General features: G+C 54.2%; 3 protein-coding genes across 3 annotated transcripts; 1 reads left to right on the forward strand and 2 right to left on the reverse strand.

Moving 5' to 3' along the window:
- Window positions 1–6,124: 6,124 nt before the first annotated feature.
- Window positions 6,125–7,400, forward strand: JN550_009944 (uncharacterized protein; the record flags this gene model as incomplete). The annotated part of the gene is made up of 2 exons (XM_049322070.1): window positions 6,125–6,313; window positions 6,375–7,400. The coding sequence occupies 2 exons, from the start codon at window positions 6,125–6,127 to the stop codon at window positions 7,398–7,400; spliced, it is 1,215 nt and encodes a 404-aa protein (XP_049168062.1).
- A 3,163-nt stretch (window positions 7,401–10,563) lies between these two features.
- On the reverse strand, window positions 10,564–11,403 carry JN550_009945 (uncharacterized protein; the record flags this gene model as incomplete). The annotated part of the gene is made up of 1 exon (XM_049322071.1): window positions 10,564–11,403. One exon carries the CDS (start codon window positions 11,401–11,403, stop codon window positions 10,564–10,566), a length of 840 nt encoding a protein of 279 aa, XP_049168063.1.
- Window positions 11,404–12,400: 997 nt separating this feature from the next.
- Window positions 12,401–12,901, reverse strand: JN550_009946 (uncharacterized protein; the record flags this gene model as incomplete). The annotated part of the gene is made up of 4 exons (XM_049322072.1): window positions 12,401–12,474; window positions 12,530–12,593; window positions 12,655–12,686; window positions 12,760–12,901. The coding sequence occupies 4 exons, from the start codon at window positions 12,899–12,901 to the stop codon at window positions 12,401–12,403; spliced, it is 312 nt and encodes a 103-aa protein (XP_049168064.1).
- Window positions 12,902–13,863: the final 962 nt, after the last annotated feature.

The raw sequence follows: 13,863 nt of genomic DNA on the forward strand, positions 1-13,863 counted from the left end.
CCTTTTCAAGGTTGCAATGAAGCAACCAAGATCTTGAAGCTTCACTTGAGATCAAGGCCCACGGACAGTAATGCTGCAGTGCAGTTGCTTCTAATGCAACCTCGAGGTCCGAAAGGGCGACGGTCTGCACTGTACAGTCTGTTCTCCAACAGGGGGCCTGGCGCGGAGAGAAGACTCGAATTGGGATGAATTCTTGGGTGGAGACTCCGGGAGTTTAACGACAACGGACTTGTCAGAGGGGGGCTGGGACCATTCCTAAACTCATTCCGGAAGACCAATTGATGATGACTGCAAGGCGCTTCACCGCTTGAGAGCAAAAGGAAAGCTGCCTGATGACTTGGGAAATCATCCTCATTTGACGACGCGTTTCACGAGGTTCGCGACATCCGATCTGCATCGAGAATAGCAAACCTGCAAACCGGTTTATGGGGATTGACAGAATTGCCATGTTTCTTTCTAACAAGCCGCTAACGCAAAGTAGTTTCGTAAATGGACTGGTGGCACATGCAAGACACATGCATCCCCTTCGGTAGAGGCTGGGCCAGCTAAGAGGCCTCTATAATTCTCCACTGGAACGCGAACAAACACGTCATGATATGCATGCAGCCACTCAAGAGGCCAGAAGCACACTCCGCGGTCTAGTATAGCACCAGAGTTTGAAGCCGTCGTCGCGTTGGTAGTAATTTGTGGAAAGGTCGGGTTTCGCTGCAACGTGAGCGCGTCTTTAGCTTGGGCTAGAGGGGCACTCGGCGCTGACCAGAAGCATGGGTCAAAGACTTTGGAATGGGACGGACAGTGCAAATTGACGACAGACCCTGAACGTGGGGCTCTTTGCATTATCTGGGGTTGATGCTGGGCTTTTGCTGGATATACTGCAGTGGACATTCTAGAACAAATTTATGGAAGCTCCGTCATCGTCATTCTCCTTACCGAAGAGTCTTGTGGACTGAGACGTGGCCCCTGAGAATGGAGATGTTTGATTTGGCCTCGAGGGGTTGAGCATCTGCCCGTGGTTCAATGGGTCTAGTTCTCCAGGATCGTCCGGTCTTCAGATTCGTAACGTGCCGTCATACCAGCGGTGGCTTGAGGATAGTTTCAAGAATAGAGCACAACCCGCATTGGACCCTGAATATCGGGATCGTTGCCAGATTGACAATGAAGGAACCACTCTGCAAAATCTTCTGTTGAACGGCAACCGTCACATGTGGGGTTATCTGACTTTTTCTTCACAGTGAGGGTCCTTTCGACTTAAGATGATTCCGCTGTGGAAAAACCCAGCAAATAGTTGTGCGGCTAAAAGTGACGGGAACATCACACAGTAGAGCTCAGTGCCCAGTGTGAGAAAGATCAACGCTGCGCCAAGCAAATGGATTGAATATATTATGCTATCCAAAGTGTATAACTTAAGTTCAACGAACGTGCACACGGGAGCTACAGGCGTCATCTTCAGGGTCCTAAAGGAACAGCCTGATATCCCATGGAATAGGGGGCGGGACCGAGAAACGCCTGAATTTGGCAAGACAGTGTCAACCAGGTTGTGGATATGGATCCTTTCAAACGTCTTCCTAATCCTAGCAAGACAGGATCAATTGAGAGCCTCGCGTGCTCAAACGACCAGACGCAACACGCTCTGGGGAAGGATGAGGGTTCAAGCAGTAGAAGGAGTCAGAATAGGGAGACACATTCACTCCAAGCGACTACAGTCAAATATTGAATGACCAAATAGTCACTGACGCTATACAGCTTATAGTCTGATCAATTCGATAGAGCAAACGGACCTTTAACGAGGGTGATACCCAATTCGGCAGGTACGCGTGTGGTCTGCGCCTGGGATCTGCGACGCCCTGTGTACGCTATCTACATGCTGTGCTCCCCGAGGCAGTGGTGGTGGGTTGGGCCTTGCAGCATCTTGATTGAACGACGGCGGGCATCGCGTGCTTGTTGATGTGGGGGAACACAGCCGAAACCCCTTATGTTGGCCGTCAAGATGGGCTATAAGGAATAGAGTTTTAAGGGAGGAGTGCTGAGGATGAACGAATGGGTGTAGATGCGTTGTCCCACGGCAAGCGGGAGCACCAGCGAAGCTGAAGCAATCAATGTCCAGTCCAATCAGGAAGGGCCGGCGGCCGTCTAGCCCACCATATTGGTAACACGGCTTCGGCCCAAGTAAATGGCCCAAGGGTCGGCCGTCTCCTGTTGCATACTGTGCGTCGTCTCGACGGAGCAAGGCCCTGGGACTTGGCTGAGAGGGACCCTGAGAGGAGAGAGAGACAGAAGACCCCATTCCCAGCCATGCCACCCGTCATCCGACCCCGCCGAAGAGGAGGTGAGGTGAAATATCTTCCATCGTGAGCCCGCAGCTCGCGTGCGAGACGGAGATCTCTGTGGTCATCCCTCGGCCTGGCGCTCAGGTCGGGCCTAGAGCGGGCGGAATCGCGCGGCCTCGTTGGATAATGAAATGGTAATGCCGACGTGAGCTGCATTGGCTCCAATGGGGCCGGACGCAATCGTCTGGCTGGGCTGCCATTAAACACTACACGCATGACAATAGATTGATTTCCAACATGTCGTGTTTGACCGCGTCCGGGCGGCTTGATTGGCCTGGGTCGTGAACTCCTGGCGCGAATGGACCGTCCACTTGCCTTGATATTTCTGCAGATTTCCAAGGGCTGAAGCGACGCTAGAACGGCCCCTGGCCCATGTTCGCAGCGTTCAGCCCAGCATATGCACCTCACGCGAGCGAGACATGATAATTGCTTGGCCCCGGGCTGTACGCTGTATGATTGATGAATGAGCGTGACTGGCGCTGCATTAGTCCCAATCCCACGGCGTATCACAGTTCGACGGAGTATCTGATCTGCCACCTGCTGCAACTGGGGAGATGGGCACTGTACGCTGCTACCGTAGCCTGTCGTATGCTGTGCGCGGATGCCGTGGCCCTCACGTCAAAGTGTCAATTGGCACTGGCTGGCTTGTCGAAGCCGACATACTTGGATCTCGGTTCTGCAAGCCATTGCATATCGACGAACAGTCGGGCAGGACATGGCAGGACATGGCAGGATCTACAATTTGGCGATCCAAGCTTTGCACGATGGCGTCGAACAAACGCCAGTGGTTCGGATGCCAGATCTCAGCTCGTCATTAGAGTTCATGCTAGATGTCAGGGCCACCTAGCATAAACTGCCTGCGCGTACGAACTATGTACAAACTGTGCCTATGAATGGATGGATGCCGAGATGGATGCACGTAACTGCGCTACTGGAGCTGCCCAGTGCCCGGCGCCCAGTGTGCTGTGCGCTGGTCACTGGGGGTGCTATGTTGGTCATTGACTTAGCTGGTGATCGGTGCTGTACCCAGTCTGCTGGATCTCCCCCACATGGGCACAACTCGCCTGAACAAACGTCACTTCGGCGATCGTACTAGCCGTTCAGGAGTCGAGGTGCCCGTGTGAGGATCACGCCAGCCGGTAACAGAACGCGTCGTGATCCTCATCAATCTCTCGCTCAGACCGTAGTGCTGTTGTCGGGCCTCTGTCGCGTTCCGTGGGCCACTTGGCCGCTGGGCCATCGCGACAGCCGCGAGAGTGGGGGGAGATGCAAAGGTCTGCAGAGCCAGCCCGTGGATTCTGACCCAGGAAGAAGAAAAACCACCGTCATACTACTGCACTCTATCGCGGGCTTCATGGCACAATTTGGTAATTGGTTCCCTGACAAGAGCCGTGCTCCCCGCCGCAAGTGCTTGCTGCCACCCGCTCAGGAGGGGACGGGGGTCGTCAACTACCTTGCTACGCAGCAAAAGGACCGGCCGGGTAGACTGGCCAGCCTCTCCACCAGCGCAGCATTACGTGCATACACAATCGTGAAGTCCACAATGCGTGTCGTAGGCCGGAGACTGACATGCGGACACACACAATGGGGCCGCGGTGAAGGAGGCCATTCATGCGTTCGTTGGCCAAACAAACAAATAACGGGTGGCTCGAGGTTTTGAGTGGTCGACGGCCGGAAGCTGCAAGCAGATCTCGGCCTCGCGCACGCACACCGAAACGAGGGCTCGATGAATGATGCCCCCGGCCGCTGCAGAGGGCGAGAGGTATAACTAAGGCAGCGAGGGACGCCGTCGGTGGTTTGACGCTGAGGAATTGTCAAAAGCAAGGCATCATATGTAGCGAAATCCACGCACGCATTCATCAGCAGGCTTCGTTCATACGCGATTCCTAATACTACATCTATGCAAAGAGCTATCCATCCCCATCCGAGGACCACTGGCCCCATCGTCGTCGCACTGTGCACGGCGTTCTGCTGCCTCACTCGGCCTTGGATCAATTCACCTGCTACCCGCACTCGCGCTGGACTGTGGCTTTGGGTACTCCGTACCCGTGTGCGATCCCTGCACCGCTCATCAGAAACGGGCCTGAATTTCCCAATACCAAGCTGCGAGTGAGCAGAAGAGAAGGACTCCACAGCTGGCGAGCGGAGGTACCCCAGCGCGCGATCCCCTGTAGCCGGCCAGCCTACCACTGGCTCAGAGTCGCTCGTACCTTGCTGGGCTCATCCCGGGCCCTGGTCTGGTCTGGCGTCCTGCTGCGTGTGCGTTCTTGGTGGGTGCTAGTGCGGGTGTCTTAAAGTGCCAGCAACCAATCTCTTCCAATCCTTTTTCATCTCCTTCACCCTCCTCCAACTCGAAGCCTTCTCTCCTCTCCTTCCCTCCCTCTATCCTCCTCATCCGATCCATTCATTCCCTCCCTTCCCCGACCTCTCCCTACGAGTCCTCCTTGTTGAACAGCAGGAGGGAAGGAAGAGAGAATTATTCTGGGCACCCGACAACTCCGCATCTCCCCAGGTATAGAAGGGCTGAGAGAGATAGATGAAGAGCAGGAGCAGATAAAGAGTAGTTGGTTCCCCTCCCCGGATAACTAGCTGTCTTTATTTTGGCTTGAGACAATACATCTCTTCCGACATCTCGGTGATTTAGAGTTGGAATTCCTCGGCACCCAAACGAGGAATCTTTCAATTACCACATCCCCCCCTTTCGGATCCACCCCCCTCGTCGCTGTCAGAGCCTCCCGGTTCCCCCTCAGCTTCATTCCACGGCCGCCGCCTCAACCCCTCGATCAGGACCGCACAGTCGAATTGCCCCGAGGCATCTCGACCATCCGATCCTTCGTGCCAGCGGTTCCAGGAATCTGACTTTGGCCCATCGTAATCAAGTGGATCTCCCCAGGAAATACCGGCTTTGGACCCGTTATCACAGGTCTGAATCTGGTTCTGAGGATCACATACGACCTACATGAACTAGTCACTGTGAAAACTTGCAACCCGCTTTAGCGTGCAAGTGTCGAGGTATGTTTGTGGCCTCGACGATGCAAACCGGGCCAGGCCGAAAGTCTAATGTCTCCATTGTCCATTGTGCAGTTAGATACCGAGTAGACTCTTGCGCTTCCCGGTATTTTCCTCCTCACTCACGCTATACGTCGAACGAACATCGCTCGCCCGTGGGACTCGTTAACTCGGTGTTCCCATCACTACGGCCAGGAATCGCTCATTTCCTGACTTCAACCGTGGCGGTAAGGGATACCTTCTTTTTTTTATTTTCTCCGATAACCACCAACTCCTGGCCTCGACGTCACCTCGCGTGTCCCGTCTCAGCTGCACTTGCGTGTCCGGAACTCGGTTCCCCCGCATCGCTCGTTGGGATAGATGCCTCGCCTGCATCGAGGCCTAGGGCATCTGGATCTCATTATTGGTCTGATTTGCTCAATCTGGCGACTCCTGAGACTGACAATTCACCAGAGCCTTCTAGTCGACGTCTCTTATTAACGGCTGTTCTGCCCGCCGGTATTCACCTCGAGGTTTTACCATCTCACATTTTGCGCTTCGGCCACTGTCATTCCTTTTTCTGACCAGATATAATTCACCACACTCATTAATACCTAATATTCGCGGTTTGCACGGATCAGAAGCTCACTCATTCTTCCGACCGGCACCCACGATCACAACTGTCACTCATTCCGCACTGAAGATTCCTGGAGAACCTGACCCGTCACTCTTTCATCACATCGTGGACCTTACAGAAAACCCTCAACTCAACGACGTCAACCGCAATTACAACCCGTCATTCACCCACCATGGCGTTCTCAAACTCTACCTGCTCGTACTTCGTCGAGACCGATGAGCCTCAGTACTCCCGCCTTCAACCCAGAGAAGCTGCCAAACTGCTGGCACGCAACAGACAAGAAATGATCGGCAATGAGCTCTCGCGCCTGGCTGGCGATGAGTACCTGGAGGACATCATGCAACACATGAGACACATGGAGGTCAGTCTCATGCATTGGTGCCTCAAACAAACGATGCTAGGTGAACTGACACATGCCATAGGACGAGACTTTGCCCGACGTGAACTTAATCGACATGCAGCGGGAAATCCAGTGGTTCATGAGACCCTTCCTGATCGACTTCCTCATCGAGGCACACGCCGCGTTTGCGTTGTTGCCCGAGACTCTGTTCCTGACCGTCAACCTACTGGATCGCTACTGCTCAAAGCGGGTCGTGTATAAGCAGCACTACCAACTCGTCGGATGTGCCGCCCTCCTCATCGCTGCCAAGTATGGTGACAAGAAGGACCGTGTTCCCCAGATCAACGAGCTCAACAACATGTGCTGCGGACTGTACGACTCCGGCATGTTCACTCAGATGGAGATGCACGTCCTGAACACTCTCGAGTGGTCTATTGGACACCCGACCGTCGACTTTTTTAGCCAACTGATCGTCGCAGAGGAGTCTGATGACCGCCAGGTCGAGCACATGGCCGCTTACCTGTGTGAGATCGCCTTGTACCACCGCGATTTCGTATCTACCAAGCCGTCGGTCATGGCACGATCCTCGCTGGCTCTGGCCAGGGCGATTCTGGGTCGGCCCGAGATTAACGATGGAGAGTGGGATCCCGTCGAGAGCGACACCCTGCTGTCGTTGTCCCAGCACCTGCACCAACCCTCAGCCACCCTCTCAAGAAAATACTCGTCGCCGCACCTCTCGAGAGTATCCGCGAGCCTCACGGAGTTCCTAGCCCAGCAGGCTGCTATCCAGTCTCGACGTGCAGGACCACCTTCGCCCCCTGCCGAACCCGCCCTGTCATCCAAGTCCGGTAACATCTACAGCACCCCACAGAAGGGACACGGCGCCACCATTGGCGTCGCCGACGGCTACATGACGCCGCCGATCACCCCCGACGGTGTCTGCTTTGGTGTCACGGACCCGATGAACAGATACGTCCCGCCCCGGTGTCCCGTGACGCCGACACCCCAGGTTCCCCCGACGAGCGCATATGTTCCCCAACAGCAACACATGCAGCTCTACCCCACACACTCTCACAATGAGTACAGTAGCCACATGATGGCTCACTAATGTTACTCCATTGGAAGAAAAACATTTTATGGTCAAGATGACCTATATCTCTGGGCTTTCCCCCACCCATTGGACCGCCTCAAACGACCTCACCCGACTCCGAGGTCTTTGCATGGACACGTGTATCATTGGAAGACAAAAAGATTGTTGCATACATTGACGGATTAGGATCTCCATGGCATTAGCGACTTGTTTGATTTGATTTCCATCATTTCCTTTTTCTACGGTCATACCCATCAAGCGCCTGTTGCGTCCCAAAAACAAAAACGACGAATTCAAACCCACCAAAAAAAATTTGATTCCCCTGCGGCGACTTTTGATTCCCCCATATGCTTTGGTCTCTCGAGAGATTGAAGGGCAGCCACGCAGATTGCACAACATAGACGACACATCGCAAGGAAAGCATTGAGAACGGGCGAGTGGAGATCTGGAAGGATACGAAAAAGCGGCAATTTGTTCATCTCTCGGGTGGAGGACTGAAAAAAAGATATCAAAAGGGGAAAAACAATGAAGCCAAAGGTACAGGCCGGTTCCGCTATCCGGAAATACTCTCGCATGGTTCGAGAAGGGCCCTCCTGGAAAGCGGCGCGGCGCCTGTGTCGGAAAGTCCTTTTTACACCGCGACCCACGACACGTTCACATACGCCACCGACACTCCGATCGGAGAATAATAATTCTTGTGGAGGACATTGCTGCTGCGGAACGAAGTAATAGGGGCAGCACCCAGGATGGACGATGCCTTTGCTGGCGGATCGTCGAAATACCAGTGATGCCACCCTGCCGTATGTTGCAGGCGTCAAGTCATCATGCTCGCTCTGCCGCAACCCGTAAATAGGCATGAAAAGAGTAAAAATTCTCTGCAAACTCCTTAGTTACCATCTTCCTCGTGTGTGACCTTTTACCTCAGTGATACGCCATGATCCGCCTTGCTGCGAGCCCGACTCCCTGGACCCTTGTGCTGTGGTTTGGTAGTCACCCATGTAATCTTGGATGACTGCTCTGCCAAGTTGACCTGCCAACATTTTGGTCGCCTCTTCTGCTCTTCCGACCCCTCCAAGCCCACGCTTGCCTTTCGGATCAGTTCTAGCTCGTCATGTATCTCGCACATGACAGCAAAAGTCGTGGATGTCTGACTGACGCGAACGCAACCAAATCAAGATGCCTCCTCTTTCAGTAACCGCGCAAGGGCTCACTCGGTGCCGCCCTTGTTGGTGAATGATGATGCCATATGGCTTTCGACGTGGTGCTGCTCCACCACTACCCCATTTCAAGTCAGCTTCCCCAAATTGCAAAGGTCTCATCAGGTTTAATCCAAGATCGCGCAATCAAGGGGGAATGCAACCTCCAGACATGCTTGATAGGCGTAGGTGAGAACTATCCCGTATCTGTGAAACAACCGAGATGCTTGCGTTCCGTGGCCCAGTCTCCCTTTGCCCTGGCCTGGACGGAATGCGTGGTTCTCCGTCGGGTGTCAAGTCCGTCGCCTTAGTGCAGGAGCGGTCAGAGCCACGTGTAGCGACGGAATGCTTGGTCGTCTATACTTCCACCGCGAAGACGAGACAAAGGGGCAGGGCGCTGGAGCTGCGGACTGACTGACTGCAAGCGGCTGTATCATGTGCTTTGCCCAGTGCCCCGAGTGGTTGTCCCTGACGTAGATGACTTCCGTTCCCCGTACCCAGAGCTTCATGGATTGCACGATAAGCACAACTTGTGAAGGTCAGTGAGTATGTTTATCAAGATGGCCAAATTATGAGGGAGAACACGATTCGGCAGTCCCGACTGCAAATCCGGTAGCTGCCTGGTTAGATTCTGTAATGCACAATGAACAGAAACCGGAACATACTCATCAATCTTGAACACATTTATGATGATAATCCAGTATCAAGTGTAAATATACACCAAATTGGTCCAATTTCATCCCGCCTGTATCTTTTTTCATTGATTCCGAATGCCCCGTGAGATGACACTGATGTCCTATGACCCCAGGCAGGGTACAGATGATGGTTGTCTTGCGGAAAGTTGCCCATGGCAAAGCTAACCACTGGATGATGATCGATTATCTGCGAGAAGAGCAGTATTTCTGCACAATCTGTATCACCATCTCATCCAGGCGATGAGAAAGATTCCGACATCCGTCCCGTCAGATTTGGAAGGCACATCTATGGCAGTGCTCTCAATCGAGGCCAGGTCAGATGCAAGCCTGTAAGCAACATCCAAGACTTCGTTTCCTCGTGCTAGTCGAGCTCCAAAATGGGAGACTGAATATGGCCCAGGGCTGTCTCGGTCACAGGTTCTAGGCATGGGTCAGTTACTGGCAGATACTGAGGCCATATCGAGTTTAACTCAGGGGGTGGAGCGGCCGTTTCGTAAGTTCCATCTGAACTCGACAGACTTGAATTGAACTGGTATTGAAAGTCCAGTCATGCCGATCTGAGGTGGACCAATTTATTTGAAATCGGGAAGTACGTCTTGCTGTTCCTCAATTACTTTTATTCGACCCGGACTTCATTAAAATATATAGACCCCTAGCCCTACGTTGTTTGAAATAGGGGCCCAAGAGCGTGATCAAGAGCGAGAATCGAGGACCAGGCATGGGATGTTACAGACACGCTGTCACAAGAAGATGCAGGAGAAGGGATACAGCCTAGAGGTGCAATAGTAAAAAAGTCATAATTGAGTGGTATTCTTGTACCCAAACCCAGCATAGAATATTTCTAGCGCAGTTGCCATGCTCCGTGCTCCTTACAATGAATACATAGATCTAAATTTGTTCCGATCTTCCTTCAGTACCATTCAAAACATAGACACTCCGCTTTGCTTGAGTGATTTACACGCCCGCACACTGTAAGAGAAGAGCGTAACACCCGGCAACACCTATGAGTGAAAATAAATCTTAGCGGACCTGGGGTAACAGTGTGAGCCTTAAACACCGTGCTGCCTTCTGGAGGTATGCTGGTGTTTTTACAGAGATCTGCTCCTCCGCGTGGACCGCTTGGAAAAACGGTTACATGGCTTCGGCCCTTAATAACATGTGGGACGATTGTTCATGGACGAAGAGCCCGGTATAGAGAGGTATGACCTGGTTATAAAGTGGCCCAGTGTAGCTGGTGCCAACTGGTAGCCGCTGGAGGTGAATGGACTTCGACAGCTGCAGTACGATCGGTCATCCATCATCGGCATACCTCCGCAGGTTTTCAGGACTGGGAGGTTTCGGATGAGGGGCGTTGATATCGTCTTGATGCGGCGCGTGGGTTTCTGGTTGGGTGGCCTCGCTCGCAAGCCTGCTAAGCCGTTCCTCGCCGGCATCGACCACCTTACGTAGCATGTTCATCCTCTTGTCGAACTCGTCGACCAAGTTGCCGTAATCCTCGGCATGTCCGCTCTCGCGGTCTTTCTGCCCGCTCCCGCTGCCCGTCCCCGTCCCCGAGCTGTGCCCGCTTTTATCTCCGGAGAGCTTTAGCTCGCCTTCGGATCCCAGGGAGCCCCCTTCGACGCCTTCTATGCGGAGCATGAGCCGGTCGGGCTTCTTCTTGGAGGAAGCGCTTGGACTGTCCTGGCCTTGGCTGCCTTCACCATCGGATGAGGATGAGGGAGGGGAGATACGGCTGACTTGGGCGTCGAGGACAGCCCATGATGGGGAGAGGCTAGACGACCAGGCTACGCTGTATCCACCTTCGGCGTCTTGGGCCAGGTCGAGAAGGATGGCGCGGTGGTCTGGTGCCGGCCCTGAGGCCGACTCGCCCAGGTTGGCATCGTGCTGCTGGGCAAGGGCCTCGGTGAGCCGGTCGGGATCGTCGTCGCTGAATATGTAGAGGACCCGGGGATGATGGGTGGTGCGCGTCGACGAGTTGTTCACGAGGGTGTAGATGGGGGCGAAGGCGGGCGTCCGCTGGTGTTGCTGCTCGTGATGATGGTCCGGGCCAGCGGCGGCAGCGGCGGCGGCCTCGAGGTCCTCAGGGCGAGGCTGCATGTGTTCAGCGATGGTGGGTTGGGGGTCCGTCATCTTGTGGCGGACGGGAGATGTCGGGGGGCGCGGCCAGGTATGGGCGAGAAGGAGGCTAACAGAGGTCGGACTGTGGTCGAGCTGGGGCTGCGCATCGTGAGGTGCGGTTGGATGGCCGGAGAGTGGGAAGAGGGTCGGGCTGATGGAGCAAGTGAGCGAAGCGATGGGATGAGATGCATGGGCAAGGAAGGCAACGAAAACGCAGGTCCCATCACCCACCCCCCAAATCCCAAAAAAAGTCCAAACCAAAGCGGCAAGCTGCAGCTAGGTTACTGAAGTAGGTTACCTCATGTAGAGGTGTTGAGCTTCAGACCCCCCGGTCGCGCCCCGTCGCCCGTCTACCAAGAGCAAGAGAGGTACATAACTTACATAACCGCCCCCCCGATCAGCCGGAGCTTCTATCTAATCGGCACGTGGGGAAATGTGGAGGGGCACTTTGGTTGGGTTCCAAGGTTGCACGTTACGCCGTTGCGTGGGGTTCGGGTTTCGGCGCGGGTTCAAGGTCCGTTGCTTCATCCAATACATGAGGTCCCCAAGATGCCATGAGAACAGAGGCTCCGATAGATAGGTAGTCAAGCGGACTGTCGTGGGGCTGATAATAGTCTCGTACGAGTGCTTAATATTGCACCATGGCCGCCTAACTACCTGGCTTGATACAACTGCTCTCTTCTCCTGTTATGTTGCCTGCCACGGGCGTCTTATAGACCTGGGCCATCCCACGCGCCGACATGTGTGTGTGTGTGTGTGTGTGTGAAAATGGCATCAGACCAGCTCTGCTGTACCCAGGCCATGCTATTGTTCACTGCCTTTCAACAAACCCACCCACCACTTGGGATCCTGTTTGTGGCCGAGCTATAGCTGCTTGATGTTTGACGCTGCTTCAACTGGGATGTTTCCCCTCGCAAGCCAAAAGCCTTGTCATGACTCTTCTTGACTGCCTGTGTCACGATGAATGCCGCTGGTTTATGTTAGTTGTCCCTTACGAGATGGACTGATTTCATTCCCCCGCAGCCACCTCCTGCTGCCCCTCCTGTTGCTGAGGCACGCCAACCTCGGGACCCCATTCGAATTCTGAAAACCATCGTCAACGGCGACCTCTGGCAGCATGGCAAAGCTTCTGACTCACTCTGTCTACACATTGGACACTGCCCCTTGGACGAGTCCTGCTTGATCCACTCCATGATACAATGCTTCACGACGTTAGCACGTTCCTAATTTCCCCCGCTTCATGCCCCCATGGCTGGCACTGACCATGTGAAAGTTGTGACCGCATTTCCCCGATACTAGAACTCCATGTAAGCATGACTGGCGGCCCGCAAGAGCGCGGTACGGTGCGGTTCGGACGCCGTGACTCACATAGGCTGCAGTCGTCCCCAGGGTATTTGCAAGTCGGGCACGTTCCGTCGAACTGGACTTGGCAGATACCGCAGACGTCGTCTTCCGGAAGATCCCAGCGCCAGGTTGCGACCGCGTTCCAGTTCTTGATCTTGACCTTCATGTTTACCGTCTGTCCTGATGACGCGGACGTGCTTTCGGAGAACCGAGGGACTCTGACGAAGTCTAGATGATGGGGTGGAAGAAGTATACCATGTGTTCAAAACGACATGTTCTGCCCTCTCTCGTCGTTGAGCCCGTATTCACACATCAGCCAGCCTTTGACTAGTGGGCCAACAAGTGTTGATGCATTGAAACGCGGTCATGTTTGCATTAAGCCAATAAAATGCCCATGACGGAGCGAATGCGCTAAAGCTGCAAGGCCCAAGTCGAGCAATGGGACCCGGCAGCATCCCAGCACCCTTGCATTGAGCCTAGCTGGAAGGCCTACAGTACCTTTGGCACACCCTGTAGTACATGAACGCGCAGCCGTATTGGATTCCAGGTTGAAGTCACCTACCTAAGCAGCGTAGAGCAGCGCAGAGCAGCTCTTCGCCAACCACTCACACAAAACTCCACTACGAACTTATCAGTGTCACTGCGCGCTCTCTGGCCGGGGTGTCGGAATCCGCTTATCGGCCGCCTTGCCTTGGAAACGCTGTGTGTTATCTTGGCGACTGACTGTCGCGAAGGATTAAGCATTTTGGCTTTTGGCTTTTGCGTTCTTTGGCACTCATCGCACATTCTCATAAACCACACATACCGGTACACACCTTGCTCTCTGTTGGGAAGAGGCCCTATCCGCTCTCCCGTTCCCATCTTCTCCAACTGCTCCCCGCACCCTAGCCAGCCCTTTTCTATTTTTCCAAAAAGTCCTCCCGTTCCGACAGCTCCAAGCTCCGTGTCTAGCTCTAAGCTGCCGACGTCAAAACTGTCGTCACAGGACAGTCGAGGTCACCGCATCGCACCTCTGCCAAACCTCGCTCAGACCACCGCGGGCGAGACGTCGTGGGAACGCTCATCCAGCCTTGAGCACCATCGGCCGACGTCATCCGCCCGAAAATTGCGTTGTTGAATAGTGGCCCC

This window comes from Neoarthrinium moseri, assembly GCF_022829205.1.
Source record: "Neoarthrinium moseri strain CBS 164.80 chromosome Unknown scaffold48_Wmoseri_CBS_16480, whole genome shotgun sequence".
Classification (NCBI taxonomy): domain Eukaryota; kingdom Fungi; phylum Ascomycota; class Sordariomycetes; order Amphisphaeriales; family Apiosporaceae; genus Neoarthrinium; species Neoarthrinium moseri.